At 39.2% G+C, this 25,256-nt stretch overlaps 3 protein-coding genes and 1 long non-coding RNA gene across 8 annotated transcripts in view; 1 reads left to right on the top strand and 3 right to left on the bottom strand.

Annotated features, from left to right (window-relative positions):
- ryr2b (ryanodine receptor 2b (cardiac)) overlaps positions 1-2,779 on the bottom strand; it is a 63,445-nt gene extending 60,666 nt beyond the window's left edge. Inside the window, 3 exon segments of the mRNA XM_062431051.1 lie at positions 169-316; positions 682-801; positions 2,732-2,779. Coding sequence (XP_062287035.1) covers positions 169-316; positions 682-801; positions 2,732-2,779 — 316 coding nt within the window.
- dnajc9 (DnaJ (Hsp40) homolog, subfamily C, member 9) overlaps positions 1-25,256 on the bottom strand; it is a 149,520-nt gene that overhangs the window by 75,450 nt on the left and 48,814 nt on the right. The gene's annotated exons all lie outside the window — the stretch shown is intronic.
- On the bottom strand, positions 7,232-24,970 carry actn2b (actinin, alpha 2b). Of its 5 annotated transcripts, XM_062431041.1 has the most exons (21): positions 24,845-24,970; positions 20,680-20,794; positions 20,391-20,510; positions 20,158-20,244; positions 19,787-19,874; positions 19,247-19,325; positions 16,348-16,429; positions 15,803-15,888; positions 15,478-15,570; positions 14,910-15,140; positions 14,476-14,623; positions 13,924-14,074; positions 11,449-11,557; positions 10,494-10,634; positions 9,993-10,175; positions 9,615-9,749; positions 9,112-9,291; positions 8,724-8,870; positions 7,898-7,963; positions 7,617-7,775; positions 7,232-7,390 (listed from the first exon to the last, which is right to left on the bottom strand). In XM_062431041.1, the coding sequence occupies exons 1-21, from the start codon at positions 24,968-24,970 to the stop codon at positions 7,232-7,234; spliced, it is 2,685 nt and encodes an 894-aa protein (XP_062287025.1). The 5 variants fall into 5 exon arrangements, with proteins under 5 accessions (XP_062287025.1, XP_062287027.1, XP_062287026.1 ...); XM_062431043.1 differs by lacking the exon at positions 9,993-10,175 and having other exon boundaries at positions 24,845-24,967; XM_062431042.1 differs by lacking the exon at positions 7,898-7,963 and having other exon boundaries at positions 24,845-24,967.
- The window catches only part of LOC133992327 (uncharacterized), a 140,656-nt gene continuing 132,789 nt past the window's right edge, over positions 17,390-25,256 (top strand). The window contains exon 1 of the long non-coding RNA XR_009927033.1: positions 17,390-17,433. This is a non-coding gene — a long non-coding RNA (uncharacterized LOC133992327). The remainder of the gene's footprint in view (positions 17,434-25,256) is intronic.

Raw genomic sequence — 25,256 nt, forward strand, 5'->3', positions numbered from 1 at the left:
GAAAAGTAAGGACCTCAGCTGCACCTAAACAGAGCTAAGTGACGTGTGTTGGCGTGCTGTTTAATGTGCTGCAGCTGATTAATTATCAAGCCTGCAAACTGACAGCAGTGCACTTTTACAAAGTGATTATTTTTTTGGTGGTTCATTCAACAACAACTAGTTCTATATCATACGTGCTTTTTTATTGGTTTACATCTATGGAGGCTCTCACCTCTGTAGCCAGGTTTTTACTGTTGGCAAGCATCTCCTGCAGGGCTCGGACAGAGAGACACTGGGCCAGGACAAAGCCACATACAGATAAGTCTGGTGGGACATTCTGTTAGAAATAGAAGGACAGTACAAGAGGTGTCAGCGAGATAGTTTCACATCTGTCCACTCCCCCCAACAGGCCAACAGTGGAGCTAGCACTGACAAGGATCACAGAGAAACTAGGTATTCCAAACTGGGGGGAAAAGACAAAAAAAAACAACTATAAATAAATAGAAAATAATTCTAAATCCTGAGTTTGAGAATTTAGAGTTGAATCCGTAGTGGAAAACTATTTATAAAACTTTTAAATAACTTTGAAAAACATTATCACAACAATTAGTACATCTTTATTAAAACTTTACATAGAAAGACAGCTAGAAAGAAGTCATGTCCAACAACTTTGTGTACAACTTTTGAAGTGGAGTTCTATACCTTGCAGTTAGAGGTGGGTTCGAGCCTGCAAAGTCTGCTGCCAAATCCCTCAGCGGCAAGACAGAGTTTCACATGTTCCTCCTGGGAAGTGAAAGTACTCTGCAAAACAACCTCATCCCCCTGAGAAAAACACACACACAAAACAGCAGTAAGTGTAATAGATTCCCACATATCGTATAAACAGAGCACATTCACAGTATGAGTGCATATTAAGATTCAACTGAGATGTCTGTGAAGGCCAAATGTGATATGGATCATTTCTTCGCCTTTACCTTCTTCAAGTAAAAAAAAAAAGCAAGTACTCCTCATGCTCCTTCTGAAATGGACTCTCATAGATTTTGAAAATCACACTGAGGCCGCATTTAGGCTGAAGGACTCTACAATTCTGTGTTGAATCTCATATAAATAGGGCATGGTGAACATGACCAAACATATCCATTCAATGCTATGGGAAATAGTTGCTTGGATTTGGTGTTCAGGAATCATGTAAACAAACCCACGAATATAAGAAAAAATAACTGACAGACACACTGAAAATATGAAGTATCTACAGAATGACAACAAAATTTCATTGCAGGTTTTTTACACTATTTTTACTTAAGTGTTTATCAGCTTAACATGATCTTCCTGTACTAAAAATGCATGTACAGTAGACATATCTGTCACCAAACTTATCTTATCTTCATTTAAATGTCAAATACAAAACGTCAAAGGAATTAGGCCTCCATGTCTATTTAAGGAACTTTAGAGAGAGACAACAGACGACTGGTCTCCAAAGTCCAACCACAACTACCGACACCTCTCTCTACCCAGGCTGCATACCTCCATATTGGGAAGATACAGCACTGTCTGACCCCTGATTCACCCTTCTTTCCACTCTTCATATCAGCAGTACTCTGCAATCAGTCAAACACACTGCCCCAACGCTGAGGCACGGTGGGACTCTGAGATGGTTAAGAGGACTTGGCTCTTTTTGGAGGCACAGTACATTTGGCAAGTGAAAATGCATCATCCCACAAGACTTAATCTAAATGTTAAGAGCCCTGGCAGGTGGAGATGCAAGTGCAGGCTTTCAGAAATCTTGACTTGGACTGCCATCTGTACATTTTCTAATATAGTAATGTATCTGCAACCTAATTTCATACAGTATGGTGGACCAATCTTGCCAAATAGCCCAAATTTACATTGTGTGCTGTATGTTTTTAAATGCCGTAGCTCTTCGAGATTCACTACAAATGAAGAGTGTGGTACAAGTTAGTTGGGTTCACAGTATGCATCATCTCCACCACTGCCTGTGTGAGCAGTGCGTGAGTCCCATATCCACACCAAACACTCCCTGTGACATGCTCTTATCAGAGGGCAAAGATACCAAGGTGTGAGAGGACAACTTACAACTAGGGAATAATGATAGCATCTTGGAGTGAAGATGAAAAAAGCCATTTGTGGTCCTCCCTTGCTTGTGCCTGACAGTGACTAAACAAAGCAGTGCCAAAAATAGCAAAACTGCTGTTGAAAACTGTGCACTAAAAGTAAAGTAATTTACTTTTGAACTGTTATGTTACTTTCTCATATGAATAAAAAATCATCACTTTAATAATAATAATAGAAGAAGGGATTAACAACTTTTAAGAGCATTGGATATACATCAAATGGTCACAATTCGTTTTCATAGACCCTGATATGAAACTAGCTATTTTTAATGTGATTTTACTTCAATAAGAAAAAGCTGGCAATATTAAAAACGAAAACAAATCCTGGATCTACTCAGGTTAGGGTTGCTCGTTTTAAAAATTGCAAGATCTTACAAGAAACAAGGAGCCAGTAATTTTTTGTCTCCTCAGAGATGAGTATTTTAGGTTAAATATTAGCTAAGTTACGTTTTTAAAATGTGAATTGAATAAAAACATAATAATATGACTGACGTGCTCTCTTGTAAGAGCTAGTATTTTGTTAACAGCTTTAAGTATTGACACCTCAACTACAAGTTTGGTTTCTGGAGGTTAATTGTAAAAGGTGACAGGTTAGTTAGTTTTGTAAATGGCTGACTCACCGTCCGAAGAACCTGAAATTCATCTTCACCCTCTTCAGTGTCTAACATTATTTCAACCAAATTAGCTTCATGAGACAGGCCTGGGTAGTGTTGGTGGCACAGTAGGAGGCAGAGGAGGAGTGTAGCAGGAGCAGCAACAACAAGGTGTACAGCCGTGATTGTGTGGGCGGAGTCTGCAGTTCATTACAGAGCGTCACGTGACTGCCTTTAGTTATTTCGGCGGGAATGAGGAAAATTAGAGATGTTAGTGTATGGAAGCCCATTTACGCCAATGTGATGGGGAAAAAATATTTAAGTAATTATAATGAGAAACTATCTAAAAATAATGACTTGACTTATTAGTATCTCATTATAGTTACTAAGTCATTATTTTGAGTTACTAAGTCATTAATTTAAAGAAGTATCTCATTATTTTGAGATAATAAGTCATAATTTTGAGAAAGTTTCTCATTATATTGACTTACAGGATATTTTTTTAAATTATTATTTTGTTATATTAATTATATGTTTTTTTAATTATTGAAAGAGATTAAAAATAACGGACAGTATGAAAATACTCTGAGGAATATTACATTTTAGAGTTTTTTTTAAAAGTTTGTTCTTGTAAATTGAAGGGAGGGTTTCTTCATGTTAGCTAACAATAGGCATTTTACAGCATAATGCTAACTTTGCTGCAGCATGTTGTCTTCTAGTGATGTTACCTTGCTAATGATTTATGGTAGGTCGCTCAACGCTTTGTCTAAATGTTCTAAAGTAGTCTAACTATAATATCTACTCGAGCACAGTTTTGAAGTACTTATACCTTACTTGAGAATTTCCATTTTATGCAACATTATACTTCCATTCCACTACATTTAAGAGGAAAATATTGTATTTTCTACTCCACTACATTTATTCAACAGTTTTAGTTACTTTTCAGATGAATATTTTACACAATGGATAATATAACAAGATTTTAAAATAGCCTACATGTTAAAGAGGAAAAGATGAAATGAGGGGTTTCCAACCTTTTGGGCTTTTGACATCACAAAGAATAGCATACAAGGTCACATTTCAGATGTCTATGACTTGATAACAGCTCCACCAAATAGGAATTTTTCCCTCTAAATTTCTTACCAGATTTGATTTCAATAAATGTTCAAATTATTTATTCTTTCACCTATCATTTCACATAGGTTGGGAACCACAGGACCATAGCTAACTGTATAGTTCAAACTGGCTCCACCTCCAGCAGCAACTACAGCAGTAACAGTTCTGTTTACACACTGATGCTTCAGTGTTAATGATCTAATGGTATCATGTATAATAATATATTGGTCAGAGGAATAAAATGTGTACTTTTATTGCCATACATTAATTACATTTTGCTGCTAATACTTCCTAAAATCACATCATTTACATTGTAAACCTTGTACATCCTGGTTTGGTAACACCATACTTGATTATGATAATTCCAGTAGGTTGATTTTCTGGGATAAGTCCATGTTGCTGCTAATACTTTTGTACTTTTACTAAAGCACAATTTTTCATGCAGGACTATTCAGTGCAGTATTTTTACATTGTTGTAATGATGCTTTTACTAAGTAAAGGATCTGAATACTTCCACCACTGCTTGTTTGGACAACTAATGGAACATCATTAATGTCAATATTTACAGCTTTGCCTTTCCTGCTTTGACAGTTTTTTTGTTTGCTGTGAAAAGGTTTTGAAATACATCCATGGTCCAAGACTGCCATGACATTTTATATTTAAGAATATGTTCAGTATTTCCAATTAATTGGTAAAAGAAAAACTGTCAGCTCTTTTGTCCCAGTGGTAGCCTATCTGGAAAACTAACAGTTGATGAATTTCCAAGAAGTTCACTTAAGATATTCTTGGTGTCCTGAGGACAAATCCTAATGTTTTCTTTAGCACCACTAAAGGACAGAAGTTCAACTTCTTCACAAAGTATATTAAAATCTGACCCTCTTTTTCTCTCTCCAGAGGATCCCATGTCCATTTTGATTATATGACCTTTCTTTTGTGCCTCCATTGTGTCAAAATTCCACTTCCACAGCAGATATTGCATAATGTAATAGGTTGATTGCCATGAAATTTGCAGACTACATCCATGGCCCTCAAAGGGAGAAGCCTTTTGAATTTTGTGATTCACTGACCTGTTTTGCAGTGTCATCCTCAGTTCTATATTTTTAGCCCTGAGAGGCAAGGCTCAGTGAAAAGCTAAATCATTAACACATTGTTCATTCCATCAACTTCATAGAGTGGGGTGAAGCAATAATTGCAGTGTCTGAAGATGATATTGCAGCTGTCACTTTTCTACAAAGTGTGAACTACTTAAAAGGATAGGATCAGGATTTTTCATCTATCTTGTAACAAAATTAAAATGCACACATGTACTTACTGGTGCTATCCGTACTGGCTGTGAAGTGTAAGAGACGGGGTGAAAAATCTGCAAAAATGCATTTCAAAGTTGATATGGCGGTTCAACAGTCTGGCCTTTTCAAAGCAAATGAATATCTTTTAAAGTAACAGTGTTTTGAGAACAACATTTCCTCTGTGTGTCACTATCCCCCTACTATAGCTTCGCAATGAAGCACTGTATGGAAAAACAAATTGATAGACTTTGGTCATGAAGTCCTAGCAATAAAGGAATATAATATAAAATATAAAAATGTAAAATGTAGCTTTCCCAGCACTGCCAACACAACCCACACAAGCTTTTTTGACCACATGTGTTAATTAAAATATCTTATTTTATATGGAGAGTTTGACATACAGGTGAAAGTAATGATAAATAAAAATATATGACTGTTCTGCAATTTATGTAACCAGTATTGACAGTATTTTTTTAAACTTTAAATACTTTCCAATATGTTGACAAATGGCATATTAAACATACAATAAGTGATTTATCAGGTTGAAATATATGTTTCAATTGTTTCATTGGTTATTAATCCATACTTTTAAGTTAAAAGTTAAACTTACTGAATTAATTGACAATTGAGCCAGTAAATTTCTTCAAGGTGTCCGTGCTTCCTGAGAATAGTTCTTTCCATACCAAAATAAAACAAATCAAGGCATTCATCAAAACTGAGAACATCTGAAGAGGTCAGTGAGGTCTCAGCAATTTTCATTTGCATTACAGTAAAAAATAAACCTTTCTCTTAAAGGGGATTGCTTGCATCTAAATAGAGTATTACATTAATGGTGTGCTTCAGTGCCTTGGGCTCAGTCTGTGTGAGGCAGTCAATGATCCTCTTGACAGAAAATTCCAGTACTTTAATAATTCAATTTTAGCTCTCTTCAATGATTCAAAAATTGGCAGAGCTGTTGAAACCAAGGACATAAAATACTTCATTCCTTTTCAGTAAGAGAACCACATAAAGATTGTTTTAGCAGAAAGTAACTTGAATATAATTATTAGGTGTTGGGCACATGCCCAATACATTTTGGCTACATAATAACCTTTACCGTATAGCTTAAATAATAACTATTTTAATACCATATTTTATATTTATTCTTCAAACAGCATACAACATGAGTACAATGAAAAGTAATTTGTAGCCAATCCAGCTGTGTGAGACAGATGTGTCAGCACGATGACTGCGGCAGCCCATAGACAAAACAGAAAGCAAATTGGACTGAGTAACTGCTTAACACAGATAATCCCCAACTATTTTGACCATCAATGAATCATTTTAACTATTTTTCAAGAAGAAATGTCGAATATCCTCTGGTTTTATCTTATCCAATGTATTTGCTGCTATTATGTATGATAGTAAACTGAGTATCACACAACTCATGAATAGTGCACACTGCATTTAGTCTTCTGTGCTTTATGCCTTTAAAGCGCTAAGCAACTGTAAACATTTGCTTTTGCATTCATTTGGTTTCCCATTTTTCTTCTGTTGGTACTGTACATTTGATTGCCTTTTGGGATCCACTTTATCGTTGGATGGCAGTCTTGCTTTTGCAAACTGTAATTGAATTTATGCATCTCAAAATCCCTTATGGTTTGATTGGATTCCCAAAATGAATATACTGCAAGGACACATAAGGAGAAAAAAAACATGACAGTGCTAGATGAAACAGGACTTTTATGTATATATTTTCTTCAAATGAAAAAATGCTCAATCACCATGATCAAGTTCTTCCAAATAATCTGCATTTTTGATACAGATACACTTCACCATACCACACAAGATTTAAACCTGCAATGCATTTTTTCTCACAATACAAATTTAACATGGACATTTTGTTTAGGGGACATGTTTTATCCAAGAGCACCATCGTACATGACAATGCTCAGTATGACTGCAGACAGACTAATGCGTCAGATAACTAATCAACAAAAACTTGATATGGTCACAAACACATTTCATTCAACATATTTGATCCTCCTTTCATTACAGATTTCTTAAATTCATCAGGAGATGGAAGGCGGAGGGGGAGGGGTTGGTTAGGTAAACGGTCAGTAGATGAAGGGTTTTTCTAGTCAGGTTAAAGGTCACTCTCTCCATAGAGGGCGGTGGAGAAGGCAGTGTAGTCCAGTGCCCCTGGTGGTGCTCCAGGGCCGCCATGAGGCGGCATCCTCATGATGCAGTACTCTGCCTGTTCAGGAGGCAGTTCTCTCCTCAGCTCCTCCACTAATATGTAAGGCTGTAATGGTGGAAAGGACATGCGTTTCAGACATATTTCCAAAATGATTCATGCTAATACCCCCTTTTCCACTTGAGATCATGAACACAATTATAGATCATAAATCAGCTTTGCATGGAAAATACTTGTTAATAATGACTGGAATAGAATAGATTAGTGTCATCTAAGAATATCTGTCCATATGCCAGTAAACTACACAGACTCTCACACACACACACACACATACCTTATCAGCTGCCAGAATCCTGAATGATGCCACAACCTGCTCTGCAGTGTCCGTGTCAGCAGTTTCTCTGGTCATAAAATCAATGAAAGACTGGAAGGAGACAATTCCAGTAGTATTGGGGTCCACCAGCATCATTATACGGGCAAATTCCACCTCTCCCTGAGTAGGGTATAGATGGACAGAGAACGAATGAGGGGATGTAAAATACAGCAAACATGAGCAATGCTGTCAGTAACTGATAATGAAGTCCCATCTATCCACCCGCATTTAAAACACCATACCAAGTCATATCCCATAGAGATGAGGCAGGCTCTGAAGTCATCCGTTTCCATCGCTCCATTCTTCTTCTACAGGAGGCCAAATTTCAGGATAAGAATAGGAGAAAAATAAAGTCAGAAAAGATTGAAGCACGGCCGTGGAGAGAAAGAAACAATATACTGAGGCAATATGAGAAGATTCAACAAATATATTGTGCTTATCAATATTCCATTAAACAAGACCAATATCTGACAATAACAATAAGATATGTAGCACTATGATATAAATAACACACAGGAGGAATGCTATCAACTTTAAACACCTAAGACTTAGATTTCATGACAGGTAAGATTTAAGAGCTCAGTCCTTGTTGTATTGTACAAAAAAGATTTCAATTCAGGCATTGAGAGGCATAATCAGTCTGTGGAATCCCCTAAACGTTTAGCTTGAATAAATGAAAACTGAGTGGATAAGTCATCCATCATTGCACTTGCACAAAAACTACAAGAATTTAACTTAATATGAATACAATGTGGCTCGACATACTACAATTGATTTTTTTGTGGTAATTTGTAATGCCCAGGGGAGAAACATTTCATTTACATCCACCATGTCTAACAGAAGTCACTTTGGGTCAAATGTAGGGTCACCTTCCTGACATTGCCCTTGGGTCTGGCAAGAATTCAGCATGTTGTACTCAAATACCTCTCTAGGGACATTTGGGTCATGGTGCAGCTACAGGACCCTCTCTAAACACAGGGCTACCACCACCTGCGTGGCTTCTTTGCACCAATCAATCAAGCTGACAAAAAAAAGACTCCAGTGATGTAAGATGTTGGAGATCTATACCCGGTCGAAGTGGTTGAAAGAAGATCTGAATTCATTCATCTGCTGCTGGCTGATGCCCTTGGCATCCCGGGTTAAGATCTGGGTCTCAATCTCATTGATGGTTCGGGCAATGGTTGTAAGCAGCAGCTCCCACCCAACACGGATGTGCTGTTGATGTGATGACAGAGCAAGCATGTTAACACAGAGCAGACACACCTTGAACAAACTGAGTGTAAATCTAAATGTTTGTTTCGTACATACTTGCACATTTGAGAATTTCAGTATCTGCAATGAATATCTTCAGAATGTGCATGTGTGTGTGAATGTTTGCACATACTGTTGACGTCAATGCATGCGTATACATGTACATGTACATGAAAACTGTTCTCTGTTTGCCCCTGTCCTGTACCTCCATAGTATAGTTGGTGTGTTTGTTATCGAACACAAGTGACTCTTGGATTAACTGGTGGTCTCCCTCCAACTTGTCGACATTGGGCTTGTAAGTGACAATGACATGCTCAAATTGTTTCAGCTGGGTCATCTGGTCTTCCAGGGTGCCTCCTATCTCCAGGGAGCAACGTCCAATTTCCTGTTGGGAAAATACATGCAGCAGGGTCAACTTAATTTTTGGAACAATTTAGATGATAAGATATTGGTTTAAAGATCTCGTGGTTTGCTTACTCATGATGCAGCGAGTCATTTAAGTAAATTCTGTCATACATTTAGTAAAGAGAAATTGTGTGCGTGTGTGTGTGTGATAAAGTCATCAACTATCGTCATTATCAGGAAAGCCACCATCATTGTACCTCCCATTTGTATAATGCATTTGAATATAATTGTCTTCCATTTTTGGTTTTTATTTGATTAGATGGAGATAACTGTCAAATTGCTTATGAAGGCTGTATGTCTGACCTCCATTCTGGCCTGTATCCAAGGTCCAATAAGATTAGCCTGGGCAGCAAACTGCCGTCTCAGCCTTTCATGGGCATGCTGGCGTGCCATCTCCTCCTGGAGGGAACCATCTCTCTGAGGAACCAACTTCTTCACCTAAAAAATACACACATGCACATATAAAGTAGATGGCTTACTTGGTATTATGAGATGCTGGCTCCTCCTGAAAAGATCCATTCACTTGAAACAGAAATTAGTTTCAGTTCAGTGATAAAATGTTAGAGCGGCACTTTTTTATCAGTGGAATGTAAATACTGCTCTCTTTACTCCTAATAGGAATAATAATTACTTTATTCCTTGATATATGAGTCTGTAAATTAGTTTTGAAGCTATAGATACCTTATCCCATTTGTTGAGAAGCTCTTCAGTTGTGAGGGTGCTGTAGGGGTTGACAATGTTGGCCTTGATTCCATAGCTCTGGGAAATTTTCTGCACCTCATTGTGGATTCCCAAGATGGCCTGTCTCTCTGCATCTGCCTCAGGTAGAGTAGCTTTGAACTGCTCGTGAGCTGCGATTAGACTCTGGAAGGGAGAGTGGAAGGAGGGAAATCTTGAAATGTTATTAAAATTTCTGTTTTAAAAAAAATGTGATAACATTATGTGGTTTTCATTTGGGTGTGACAGACTTACCAATATTACATTAACACTGTACAGATATTTACAATAAAGAAAAACAGTTTATGGGCTTCATAATAACCCAAACATGAATCATAAATCATGATAAAAGATTGCGGGCAGGCTTATCTTACCTAGACTTTTTTAACAGCGGCAATGCTATCAAATGCAACTGGAATCACAAATGGCAAATGTGTGACTCTATTGTACTGTGTGTAAGCCTACCTGGACTTCTTCAATAGTATGAACCATAAACATGTCCTGAAGATCCTCCATGGCTCCTTCCATCCAGTTGTTGAAAGGAGCTGACCTCTTGGCAAACTCCAGGAACAGCTGATCAATAGTCTCCAGCAGTTTCTCTGTCCGCTGGGAGGATTACAAGATATACTGCATGTATGTTTTGTATATTTTTAAATTCAAAACAACCCCCCTACAACATGCAACCTATAGCTCACTGTATGCTTTACCAAAGTCTCACAAGGAATTATTATCCTCATATCTCACATACAAATCCAAAAACAAACATCCCCTCACCTGTTTTGATAACTAATCCCAGGCTGCATAACGCTGGCACAGCCTCGTTAACCCCCACTTTGGCTTGCTTGTTCCTGACAGGGTCCCACCCCTCAGGAGGGGATGGCAGGGAGTGGAAGGTGGACCCCTGTCCCTGTCATTCATACTTAATCCTTGGCCCTTTTCCCAGGCCCTCACACATTTGCAGGTCTGAAATGGCCAGCATGGATCAGAGGAAGTGGCTAGTGGGCTTTGAGCCAGTCACTTCCTGGACAGGACTCTTACATCTATTTGTTCTTTACCCCACACGAGCCCCCCATTTTATCCTTCTATCTGGGTCAGGGATTTTAGAGGGATCCAATTTTTCTCTCCTCATCAGTCAGGTCTTCACTTTTCAGATGTCATTGACAGACACTTGAATATGCTTACACTGACATTTTGATTAAGTTGATCATGTATGGAAGTATTGTGGTCAGGGTGGAACATTAGCACACTCTTGTGGGGATTTATTAACATATGCACAGAATCTCATTCAAGTTTTAGTAACTCAGTATATAAAAAACCTTACCTTAAAAACAAGGCCAGGTTCAACAAGATATGATTTATCTGCATTCTGTCAAATAATGCCATATATCATATTGGTACCAGCAGTAAATATTGCCCTTACCTCCAGTGCCTCTCTCCTCTTCTGAGTCAGGGTTCCCAGCCTGTCCCACAAGTCACAGATGCTCTGGCAACGCTGGTTCACAGCAGCCACATCATGGTAGTCCAGCTCACTGGAATACAAAAACAGTACTGCCATTTGTATCAGTTATGGAAGAGAGCTCTATAGCATTTTCAAGATTAAGATGCCTTTTCAGGAAAAAGTCACAGGTTTTGAGCCCCAACTACACAAAGGGACATCCTGCTTGCTGTTTTTTGCCCCTGAAAGTAAACTCCTAAATCCATGCATTTAGCTCAAGACCTTAGATTTAAACATGGCAGCAAGCTCATGGGTGCCATCAAATGAGAACGTGCTAGGAGATCCCTTTAAACCTGAGTGATGCAAGGTAAACTCCAGTTCTCATTGAGCAAAGTTAGAGAGTTCTGAAGGTAAGGTTACAGCTAGCCAAGTTAGACTTACATCTTAAATTTCAACTGTAACTAGAGGGTGGCAAACTAAACATTAGATACACATTTGCACAGAGGACTGGATTTTGAGCTCCTGACTTGAGGAATTATGAACCCATCTATTATTCATTTAGAGGAAATGTTTTGTTCAACCAACCACTAGGTTTTTTTAGGCCAATATAATACTTTGGATTAAGTAATTATCCCAACACCTGAAGTTGGGTGAGCTTGAACACACCGCTTTGGTTAAACCTAACGAACCCACACAGAAATCATGTTCACATTCACTTTAATTAAAAGTCACAAGCAACTTGAACACAGAATGTACATTTCAGAGTGAACAGGGACTAATGGAGCTGCCATTACTGTCGTCTGCTTCAAGTTGGTTGAAAGACCTACAGGCCTGGTTAAGCTTTAGGGAATTGTTGGGGCTGCTGCCAGGGGACATCTCTGGTAGCTTCCTTGGTCTGAGAGGGATTATTTTGATTGTCAGCGATGGGATAGTGGTATCTTTCATAATGAATTTCATCCCACTTGTCAGCACCAGTCTCATAATCTGTCTGGAGGTTCGAGTATGTACCAGGAGGAAGCTGACCAGTAAAGAAGAGGTGGCGATAGTTTGGTATAGTTGGTCCAGCTGGTAGCATCTCTAGTGCGAGTTCCTCAGGGCTAGAATGAGATGACAGGTGCCCAGCTCCCAGCCGAGTCGAGGCATAAGGTGGAAATGGCCTGAAACCTTGTTCTTCCGTTTCCCTGTCTTCATTTCCATGCTCAAAGGTTGACTCGTATTGGCTCAACTCACCCGCCTGGAAGCTAGGGCCTGGATATAGAGGTGGAGCTGGCAGAGAGCTTGGCTGCTCAGTTTCACTTTCTGAATTACCATACTCAAAGTTGTCTTGGTAGCGCTCAAGTGCACCTGACTGATACTTAGATGGAGGAGGAAGGATGATCTGAGGACTGGGCTGAGATGTTCTAGAGGTAGCGAAGGTTGTTGTAGATTCTTCCACAGGATCCCAGACAGGAGCAGAATTCCACATGGACACATCTGGGTTAGGGCTATAGCTTGCTGTTGAGACAGGATAACTCACGCCTTGGAATGAGCCTGGGGAGGGGGGATATTTGTGGTCAAAATAAATCAGCTGAAAAGGGTAATGAATTTCACTAACTCAAGTTTGTCACACTAAACATTTATAAAGTGATATTACCTTTTTTAGTAGGATAGCAATGGACAATCCAGGTCAACAGGACAATAAGGAGCAGGTGACTGTAAAAGAAAACAGCTTAGTCAAAAACCTGACTAAACCAAACAAGCCATAAACATGTCATTTTAGTAACTTAGCAACATACCTTGGCACAAACCATACAGCCATCTTGCTGTTCAGCTGAAATGATATCTTCCTGTTGCAGAGCTTTTCACTTAAATACGAAAAAGGGAAGTACTCTGTGGCCAATCACAGACTAAGCAGTTAACGATGGACAGGTGGTCATCATTGAGTGCTGATTGAAAATGTCAGCATGCCTGTGAACGTGTGAACCATACTCTTCACCCTTTTCTTAAGATATAGTTATATTCCATTCACTAAGAAAAAGAGGGTTTATATAATTTTCGTTTTCATTAATACATTTCCCAAAATCCTTCAAAACCATCTCACTTGGAAATTACACTTGAGTTGTAATGAGTTCATATTGTTCCAAATAAGTTTATGTGCTACTTTGTTTTCTATTTTTTTGTTGTCTCTGTGTCTCAAAAATGAATAATATGAACAGATGTTTTTTTTGGATCATTTCAAGGGCAGTGTTTACAATGTTGCCAATGTGGCACATTTGCTTTTGCTTGTCATTCTTAATCTATTCAGGCAATCTCTCTTGTATGTTATACGCTGTCTAGAGCCAAAATACTACAACGAGAGAAACAGAAAACAAGACTGCAATGGTTGATTAGCCCCCTGATGTTGTGTTTGGCTGGAGTGAAAACATACTCCTGGGCCTCCATGACACATGACTGCAAACGTCTGCTATAGGGAGTGCGTACTTTAGTTCCTGTGCAATGGCGGCAATCTGCTCCACTCTGTCCTGGTGGGCTGCCAAGTCACTCTCAAAGGCCTCATGTTTTCGAAGCAATGCTTTCATTTCTATCAGGGTAGCTGTTTCATAGTCCTTCTGGGAGAGGATCAGTTCTTTACCTGAATATCACACATATGAAAAGAGAGAAGGATAAGGTAAGAGGGAGGAATGATCAGATGATTAGTAGTTTGGATCTAAACACAGGCCTTATTTGGTCATTGCACATGGAGAAAATGACCTGTGGTAGTGCACTACAGGCTGATTGCATTGGAAAGACTCTTAAAACCTTCAATCAAATCTCATTAGGAGTGAATCTAAACAAACCCAGTGGTTAAAGGAAACACTTGAAAATTGAAAATCAAGCAGAGAAGCAGGAATAAAGATGCTTACAGATAAACATTGAGCTAACAAGTCAGGATAAACAGATAAACATGCAGATCTATAGATATAAAAGTGAGAGATAGATAGAGAAACAAGCATGCAGACACGGTAAAAAGTCAAATGTACATCTACAACTTACCGCTGGCCCAGTTCTCATGGTTAGTGGCTTTTTGACGAAACTTTTCAGCTAAGTGGTCCAGCCTCTCCAACCTGCGGATCTCTGTAAGAAGCCATTCCTCATAGCCCTTCTCTGCCTGCTCCAGTCCCTGCCATGCACTGGTTATGTCCTGTAGACACAATAAAAATGATAAATCACACCATGTTTTGATTAAGTTCTACCCCAGTCAATAAGGACATTTGATAAATGAATATTGTTTAAAGTTGTAACACTGTAACACAAATCTTAATCCTACTGGTAGAATGGCACTGCCTGTTACTCATCAGTCCCATGTAAGATTTGAATCCTAAAGCTTTTGCCATAGGTGGTGAACATCAACAGTTGTGCAAATAGTGATGAACACTTCTTTCACTGTTGAATTATAAGAGGAGGAAAAATGTGGAGTTGTAACTTACAGACACCATCTTCCCCTCAGAGGGCATGAAGGCAGGACGATTGCTGATGCGCAACTTGGTCTGCAGGGTGTTGAAGTTAATTTCCAGCTGGCACTTCTCCTGCACCTTAGGGGGCTTGTGCTGGCGTCTGTAGTCCCTGAAGTCCTCCAGCTTTCGCTGCATTTCTACCATGGTCTTCTCAGGGGTCCGGTTCTCCAGCCAGGGAGTGGTGCGGCGGATCCACTCCAGCAGCTGGGAAACACAAGGACAACATGGGAATAAGTGAAGAGTCAAGAGAGCTCCATGTTAAGATAGCAGTTTGTCAAGACTGTAATGAATTATTAATTTTTTTCAGCAGATGGATCTCAGTTTATGGCAGCAATGGGATCCACAAGTGGGGGAGAGGAAGATGTTTTTAGAGCTAAACTTAAGTCTGTTCTTAGACTAGAGGCAGGGGGACAACTTTAGTGTAATATGTATGTATGATTATCCAAAGTTCTGCAGGTTAATTTCTCTTTTCATTACACAAAGAGTCATGATCAACATACAAGAGGATATTTTTTTAATGAAATTTCACATCATGATTTACCTCACTGGCCAGTCTCTCATACTCCTCCATCAGTTTCTCATTCTCTTGGTTTACACCCAGCACCTTACAGATCCTGTTGGCAGCCGTCTCTGCCTAAAAGCACAGGTAGTGAAAAATAACATATTTACATGAGTAAAGTAACACACATGATTTCATTCATCCTTTTAATATGTTTAATAATGTCATCCTCAAAATACATTTGTTGCTCAAAATGATATGTCAAAATCAAACTGCAATAGAGGGACAGCAAATAAGAAAGACAGTGATAGCTACCTCTTCTAAAAATGAAAGTTGTAATTTAAGGTGATAGGTTCAATCTATATACCTGCTCGGCTCCAGCAAAAGCATGGTAAAAGCAGGACACATAGGTCATGATGGCTCTTTCATCAGGCTTGGGGGTGTTGATGATATCTATGGAATTGAAAGGGAGGAAAAGTCAAAGTGGCAGAAAGAAAGAAAAAAGGAGAAAACATGTTTTTTGCCAGTTCTTTAGAAAAAATATTATTAATGCATATGAATGTAATTATTGAATATGAAGAGGATCACATAATCCAAATGATCAAGACTGAAATATGGTTGTGTTTTACTGCATCCTTTTATGTGCACACAAAGTGAATCTGATGTAGTCATCTAAGACCCCCTCAAAGAAATAGTTCTCAGTCTTTCACCCCATGATTAGCGTTAACTGGACACATTATATGTCAGGATACAATTGCTGGTTGTGTATGTGTGAAAGAGACTAGTGCAAAAATAGACGTCCAACAATAATATCTTCATACACACACACAGACAGTAACATTCATATTGAAAAAACATATTTCATACAGTAGAATAATAAAGTTAGGGGTTTTCTATTCCATAAAACATTACCTTCCGCATCCAGCATTTTGGGAATGTCCAGGTGTTTCTCGGCTATGTCAAAAGCCAGGTTCAGGTTCCCCATAGGATCATCCTAAATAAAGAAACACAATTCTACATCACTGCGCAGCAATGTCAGACTTAACATGCCGCTGCGCTGACCTTCATGCTGCGGTGGACACATTATACTCGCTGATCATCTACTGTGCATGCACATTAATTTAATACGACTTAAATCAACATTTGATTGACCTGCTGAATCCTACAACTGACGTTATATGTTTTCTAGTTATACATGAGCTGGATGTTTATTCAGTCCCTCACATTAATATTTGTTTGATACATGAAACCAGTCTCAATTGGAAAATCAAGTATTAGTTTTCTTAAAATCATAGGATTGATGACTTTTTTAGCTTTTGTGTGACAACTCTGGATTGCACTTAATGATGATAATGTTTATTACTATTATTGATTTTTTTTTTCAATTAAGCAATTGATCTTTACTGAGTGTTTGAGATGTTGAGATGACAATGACAAATGTGAGCAAATATTTACATATTTAAATCTGTAACTTGTATTTTTAACTTAATCATTTTAACTAATCAATTTTTTTTAAATAATAAAATGATAATCTTAGCAACAGACTCCAGTAACATTTCAAAACTACAATATACATCACACATGTTTTGAAACATAATAAACCACATTTCTCACACAAATGACTGACAGGAGAAACCAAGTGTTTGGACAGACTGGGAGTGGTGTGTTAAGCCAACAGCTGACACTGAACCCTTCCCTGCTAATGGGACAGTCAGTGAGAGTGCATTGGGGTAAAGGGATCATGCTATCATGCTGCTGCTATTGTTCCTGTCTCTGTTCCACTGTTCCATAAAGGCAGCAGGGAGGGGGCTGCCACACTACATGACAGGGCCAGCTGCTCACAGATCCAGTGCAGGACAGATGGATGGATGGAGTGGTAAAATGCTGGCTGGATGAAGGGATGGATGGAAGGATAGAAGGATGCCCCAAGGCCTCTGTGTCTTTGAGTGTGTGTGTTTGTGTGTGTGTGTGTGTGTGTGTGTGTGTGTGTGTGTGTGTGTGTGTGTGTGTGTGTGTGTGTGTGTGTGTGTGTGTGTGTGTGTGTGTGTGTGTGTGTGTGTGTGTGTGTGTGTGTGTGTGTACCCTCATCCCTCCCTGACCAGAGCTGTCTCAGCAGGCTGTAACACTGCTAGCTTAATGAACACGCTCACCTGGAGCCATATGCCAGATTCAACAGCTGCCTGGCGCACAATGCAACTGTCTCCTGGCAGCGTAAGCACAACTGGTGTGCAAATACGTATGCCAAAAGAGACTGAAAGAGTAAGAAAATTCTGAGCAAAGTGTGCCTCATCACTCATATTTACCTTGACTGCCCTTTTCTAGTATGAAAATTGACACTAGCCTTGCAGTGACACATTAGCTTTGAATAATAAATATTTGAGACATCTATGTATCTCCCTATTCTTCTTTCAGGAGGATCAGCAGCCCCTCACTTGGATACACTATGGGCCATCATGGCCAGTCGCTGAGGTAAAGCTAAGCCTGTGCTCTGCAGGGACTAGGCTCATGTTTCTGTGACTATTCAGAGTCAACACCAAGTCATGTCAGTGAGTAAGGTGCTGAAAAGAGAGTGCCTCTGTTTCCAAAACAAATGAAAATGTCACTCCCTATATCCAGCCAAGGTGTTCCCCTGCTATACATATGCAGTGCTGTGTCAAATGTGATCTTACAGTACAGTAAGTAAAGGGAAATACATACATAGCTGATATTAATGTACAGTCAGATTTTTAGGCCATTTACTTTTTTTGCCTACAGTAATTGGATAAGATTGTTGTAAAATCTCTAACACTTCGTGTTTATATCAAAACAGACCGGGGTGCATTATTGGTGGATTATTGTTAGTTGATGAATGCAGGAGGTCTGTCGGCTGTGTTCTCTACCCTACAAATAAACAGAACAGCTCACTGACGCCCTCACATGTTTATACAAAAAAAACGAGAATCCTGGGCAATACATTAAACCCAGAACATTTAGTTGAGCTGTGGATTTGTTTGCCCAGAAAATCACTTAAAGATACAACAGTGTGCACTATTTACACTGTAAAGCTTATATGCTAATAGCAGATATGTTAAATGTATGAGGAAAGACAAGACAAACTTTGTATCTATTTGTCATAATTTAAAGTTGTATTGTCTTTTTTTGCATATTAATGACTTTGTGTTTGTGTCACTAAGGATTCGGCATATCCCTGCTATTAAATCCATTGTTGTAAATGGCACAGTGGGGAGGCGTATAAAAACTGATTTAAAAACAGAAGCAAAGGCCTTATTACTTTTAATTATGCTGAAATTGTGTGCTGGGTACACCGGTGTGTTGAAGAATAATGAAGCATAAGAATAAAGAAGCATGAGCTGAGACTAAATGAATACGCTTCAGACAAAACCATTCTGCTGTAAAGAATCATCCGTAGATTGAACTAGCTTATATCCACTCGTGTTTTTCAAATAACACGCTGTATTTCCACAGCAAACAGTACCGCACACTGCTTCTGATGCTTCTGCTTCTATGACAACTGAGTGGACTTCACGTAGACGGCTTTGTGATTGTGTCTGCATCAAACACTATAATGTACTCAGATAACTCAATCAAAACAGGCAACCACATTAGCAGTGCAAGTAAGTCATTAGCAGAGGAAATAGGAAATGTGAGAAAGAGATAGCATACACCTCCATTCCTAGATATAAACTAGTCTTCCTCACAACGGAAAGTGCCATTATTCTGCTTTCAATGTGACAGAAATGTTAATTTTGTGGACTGTTAGTGTTTGAGGCTAACACACAGCATCCTGGTTACAAGTGAAGCCACACGACACCTTGTTGAGCTTAGAGTAGTCGAGGAGGTCGGGTCTGTGTCTATGAATCAGGGCGCAGAAGGCCAGGCCATCCTTCCAGCTTCACCAGCCGACAAGCAGAGAGAACCAACATGTCAGTTCAGAGATGCACCACACCAGTTAAACTAAGATGATGTTGCAGGAGAAAAAGCTTCCTCAAGTCCAGTTCTTGCATTGAACGATATCATTAAAGGTGCAACAACCGAGTGTCGACAACTGAGGCTTAATTTTTGTGAAAGTCACTTTCAGGAGGAACTGAGAAATGGTTCACTGGTGCCATAAAATGTGATTAGGTACCTGTAACTTGTGACAGATTAGAACAAAAACTCCATATTACCATTGTATGTGCTGTCATAACACAGTAGGTTGTTTTAATGTTGAAAGGTAAAAGAAATACTTGAATATGTGTTAACATTTATCATTCCTTTACTTTTAATATACCATGAGACAAAAACATGAACCAGATGTCAATCAAATAAACTATCATTACAATCAAGAGTATTTAATATGGGCAACACTTACCTGACATGGAAGTTTTGGACGTTGACATTCCTGTAGGGGGCAGTCTTTCTCTGACACCACAGAAGAAGGCCTTCCTTGGCAGATGTTTCTGAGGAGAAAGTGAATTCACAGAAATGTAAACATGAGTTACATTGTGTACTTCCATTTAACGCAGGTCACAGCCTGTTTTGTCCTTCTTTGGGCATGAATCTGGAATTCAGTTTACAATGATTCTGATTTACAAGTTTCCGTCATTATTCTGACAGTAATTCTGCATGTGCACTTATTTTATGCACAAAGTAAGAACATTTCTATGCACATACTAGTGAATGAGGCCCAATGTCTAAAGACAATGTAGTAAGATTTGGCCTCTTTGGATTTTTTTACCTCACCTTCAACAGAAATGTCCTGAATGGCGAAGCGGAGGATGATAGTCCAGATCATTCCAAGAGTCATCTTTACATTCCCGTCCACAATCTCTGAAAAAACAACAACCTGTTAGAATCAGTTTGCACTGGAGATAATAATAAAATCTTATTATCACACATATCATTTCATATTTGTCAGTCCATTGGACACCAAATGGCTTGTAATATATTTGTGTACAGAGGAAGGGATGAGGTACCTTCTGCTCCAATGGAGACCAGTTTTACTCCTTTGCTTGTGATGAAGTCCAGTGCTTTGTTGACATTAGCAATCTTATGAAACCGCATCTTCCCTCTGTCTGGCTTGGGTAACCTTTCACCTGCAAGCAAACCATTATGAGTCATTTATGTGTGCCAACATATTAAACAGAACACAGAAAATAAGAAAAATGTGCATAGTTTCCTACTGGTGTGGAAAAGAATAAAGCATTGAAATGAACCGAGAACACATAAAGTTATAATAGAGACGTCTCTCTTCTGTGATCTGACCTGAGATGACTTCCAGAAGCAGCATGAGTTTTAGTCCATTCCTGAAGTCCTCTTCAATATTTTCAATTTGAGTACCAGCTTTCCTCAGGTGGGAGTTACACCAGGCTGTGAAGGTCTACCAGGAGAAGGAGACCCAGGTCAGTTATAGCAGGACTTGATGAAATGTTGGCAATCACATGTATCATGTTCTGTGTTTGAAAATATTTTTTCAAAAACAGTTTTTCAAGTAAGGAAATGGTGATTATGTGACTGCATGTAGCACATTTTGATAAACAATAGTCTTAATTTGTGATTTAAGTCTAAATATCCCTTAAAAACTAGATACATAAGAATAGTCTTTACTACAGAACTATAAATCAGTGTTAACCTGTTTGACCAAAGCTACTCTTTCAGATTAACCTCTAGTTATCTATTAGTGTCCAATTTCAACTTTTTGCTAAAGTATTTTCATCGCTAACAGTCATCAGAACAAATGTGCCGCATGTGCTCCATGTCGTGCACTGCAATACTGTAAATCATGTTAAGACAGGATCATTGTCTTTCTCCTCCTATTTTTATAAAGTCTCTCAATAGCCAGCAGCAGAGTTCACGGGCGCTCAGCACTTTGGAGATGAAAGCTGGGAGCCGACCACAGAGCACATTCCAACCGATATAAAGTGTTAAATTTAGACTGCTCTGGTGTGCTTCATGATAAGAGACCGGCAGGAAAAACGTCAAAATGTTTCGCCATGTCAACATGAGTGAAAATGTCACGTGGATACAGGAGCAAGTTTTCCCTTCACGTCACTTTCTGTCACTATTTTGCCACTTAAGGTGTGACTGGTTACAGCTGCAAGGAGATAGCTTTATCACAATACATGTAGACTGCTCTTCCAGGGCACATTCATTACTGCTGATCGTATATCAGTGCTGATGTATGATGACAGGCAGGCATGTTTAAAGGAGCATTTTAAGGCTATCCCTCATACAGTATATGAATAAATGGATCTGGTAAATGGTCATTTCCATGTTTATGAGTGTTTTAATCAATGGGCAGATCCCATTGATTAAAGATCAACAAATACTGCACTAAATACTATAATACTATAATGTAAGTTAAGTAGCTGGTGACATTTTGGTCTTTTACTCTTCACCTTCACAAAAACAAATAGGTCTGTTTTCTATTCAAGTCTGTCATTTCATTTATATTCAAATAAGTTTTGCCTTAATTATGATACAGTATTTTAAAATGATTTTTTAACAGAGCATTTAGCAATGAAGTACATTCACAAATGAATGGAAAGGTAGTCTGGCTTAATTTCATGGTTGCCTTTCCTTCAATTAACAGTTTTGACAAGTATTTGTATTGAACTTTGTGTTTCCTTTTATTTGGAAAATCAGTTCAAATGTCAAAGTTTTCTAATTTGTTAATCAGGGCACATTACAATACGCTTTTTTTGTTATTTTACACCAGTGGTTTTACTTTGGCTTATAAACTGTGTAAAGTGACATTACTTGAGGAAGATATTTTAGCACTTTTTCCACCCTCACTTCATAAAAATCCTTCCAGACACCCACTCAGGCTTCCCCTTTGGGTGCCGGTAAAAAAACAGAATATTACAGGCTTTAGAGTTAAGGTCGTCATGGAGTCCCCAGGGTGTATGTGACTTTGAACTGCTGCCCTCCTTGTTAAAAAACGTGGCCTGCTGGTCCTCCAAATTTGACTCGGCCACAGTCGCATAACCCTGCTGCCCACTTTCCAAGCCCCCCTCCCGCCCCCGCCTCGCTCTCTAGCAATACTGGCCAGTGACGATTATAGCTAAAAATATTTATGAATCACATTCAGTGAGGACCAACCCTGTCACTGGTCTAGCTGATGCCTTTGGGGCCTCACTAGGTCAGAGAGTGTGTGGATGAGGATGGAAAATAAACGAGAAGTTTAACAGTTTAATGAATGGATCATTGTGTTTTGTCTGATTTATTTATTTGTTCAGATTTAACTGAGATGAAAGTGTTATTTTTGCAATTACATTTTTGTACCTTGACTATTAATCACCGGCACCCGAGCAGTGCAGATATCGAGGTCTAAAAACGTAATTATTGGTCTATGTTATATAAATGGGCACTGATGGCTTTGACAATCAACTTGATAAACCTGTCTGAGTCAGATAATAATTTGAAATAGTCCACATAAGCACTGTCGACTGTATGACAGCTGCAAGTAAGATCTGAAATAAGCCCACTGCACCATGACTTGAGCTCGATAAGAAGTGTAAGGCTACAGGAGATAAATTATTTGGGAGAAAAGTGGCCCTTTAGGCAGTCAACAAAAGCCTTTTGGTAACACCACTGCTCACAGTGAATGTCATGCATGGCTAGGATAACAAAAATGGTCGGGCACAGAGTAACATCATCACTTCCCCCAGTGCCAAATAGAAATACTACACCAGTGTTTACGTATGCAACCATCAGTGATATTTCATCAATTCTGGTTATTTTGAACAGCTGCTCAGACAGCCAAACAACTCTCCAACTATCAAATTAGTATCAGTAAAAAGATAAATATAGGAAAATTGCTATGTATATGGACCAGGAATTTGATAATCAGGTTGCTGATTTGTGTTACCTAAAATACACAGTTTTGTCATCCCTGTGGGGACCACAAGAGGCTATGGAGCTGGAGTTGATGGCCTCCAGTTGTGCAAAGAGCTGCAGTTTAATGCCTGGGCCAACTCATAAAGCCCTAAAATCAACTGACAGTGTGGTAGGCCGAGGCTACATTCAGGTGGCTTGTGCTGGTACAATATTTCTGGGTGGTTTCTATAAACAAAAGAATTCCGCACCAAGGACACTGGATTACCCTACTATAATGCCTTTTGGTCCCGAGGTTTAAAATTAGATGTAGCGTCAATTCTAATCCCAAGAGCGTCATCATGTGTTCGGAGCATCTGTTGACAGCTCGCATTCCTCGCGTATCAGTGGAGAGGCAACAGTCTGGAGAGCCGCTGGAAGGCAGAGCTATTGTTAGTTGGTACCCACTGCATCCGTCCGTCAAGCCTCCCCTCCTGCCTCCCCTCCCTCCCCGCCTGCCTGGACCCCTGGCTGTGTCAAGTAAACAGCGGAAGTTTTGTGATCTTCCCCCAATAATATTAAACCAAGACCAGCAAGAGAAGCTTCAAATGAGAGTCAAATTAAAAACACCATGTAACCCCACAAGTCCTTTGTAAAGTATGAAATGTTAAATTTGGTTTATAGCGAGTAGTTTTCAATTTATGTTTCAAGTTAAACAAGTTAAACTTATTCAACGAGGACATTACAAGCTACCTTGAGTTATACACCCAAATATCAATAAGGAAGTTCACTGCAAAACTACAATTTCCATGGCTACGGTGGTAACACTAGCCAGAGTAAGACGGTGTCCGCGACATAACAAACTTCTCCAAGTGCGCAACATGATAGGAAAATCGAAGTCGAAAATACGTGATCTCTGTCGCCTGTCACCTATCACGTGTCAGCCTTGGCATTTTTACTTGTAATGAAGTATTTTTACATTGTGGCATTGACACCATCCCTTTAGTAAAGGATCTGAGTACTTCTTTCAACCTTGCAGGTCACAGAATCTGATGGGTCACCAAATACAATGTAACACCGGCTCTCTCTCTCTCTTTGACTTTCGACTTCTACTTCAGATAATGCTATATAGCTGAAAATTAGAAGTATAGACCAGTGTCTAGTACCTTTTAGCTATTAATTAGCTGTGGCAGTTTCTTCATTATTTCATTCACATTTTTATAGTTTTTATGACTCATATGGAGTAAGTTAAACTGGAGTGCTTACAGGTACTAAAAACTATTAGTGGTTACTGAACACACACACACACACACACACACACACACACACACACACACACACACACACACACACACACACACACAACAAGATAAACGCTTCATTAGCATTTTGATTGTAATCTGTGACATTTCGAACTTCAGGTTGGAGTTATATGGATATATGAAATCAACTTTAATGAACTTTCAAAATTAAATTCTATAAATTATTAGCAACACTGGCACAAGTGTGTACGTGTTTCCACTTAACTGTAGCTTCCACAGAGGAGTGTGTAAATGTAGCCCACTTCATTCAGATTTATTTGAGTTGTGTTATTTCTGATGACTTTAGTACTCACTTTCCTCTGCTGTTGCTCCCAGGCAGGGTCCAGCAGCATGTCCCTGTCCCATTCGTCCTCCTGGAGCATGTACACCTCCTCGAAGCCATTACCATAGCTCACAGTGGTCTCAACCTGGGTCATCATCATTTTGGCGTCGCTTTCTGTACCCCCCAAAACTCAACTGAGTGTTATCCTTCGGGACGGAGTTTGGACTAACTGAGGTGTTGGGTACGGGATAGTTTTCTGACTGTCGTCTCTCTCTCAGCTGCTGTCTTCTCTCTCTGACTCTCTCACGCCTGCCCTTGTCCTCCCGACCTCATAGACGTCTGGCCCCGGTTGCCACAGATCAGATGAACAAGCGACAGTATCATTAGTACTGGACAGTCACGTGACGCCTTCATACCATCCCCTGAAATCCCCATCACTCAAC

Source organism: Scomber scombrus, chromosome 12 (genome assembly GCF_963691925.1).
Source record: "Scomber scombrus chromosome 12, fScoSco1.1, whole genome shotgun sequence".
Lineage (NCBI taxonomy): Eukaryota > Metazoa > Chordata > Actinopteri > Scombriformes > Scombridae > Scomber > Scomber scombrus.

Excerpts from the sequence above, each read along its gene's own strand:
- actn2b (XM_062431041.1), bottom strand. The coding sequence starts at position 24,970 with ATGATGACCCAGGTTGAGACCACTGTGAGCTATGGTAATGGCTTCGAG. Across the intron at positions 10,635-11,448 it reads AGAGGAGAGAGGCACTGGAG|CGGACAGAGAAACTGCTGGA; the intron begins GTAAGGGCAATA and ends TAATCCTCCCAG. Across the intron at positions 7,391-7,616 it reads GGATTCTGGCAGCTGATAAG|CCTTACATATTAGTGGAGGA; the intron begins GTATGTGTGTGT and ends CCACCATTACAG.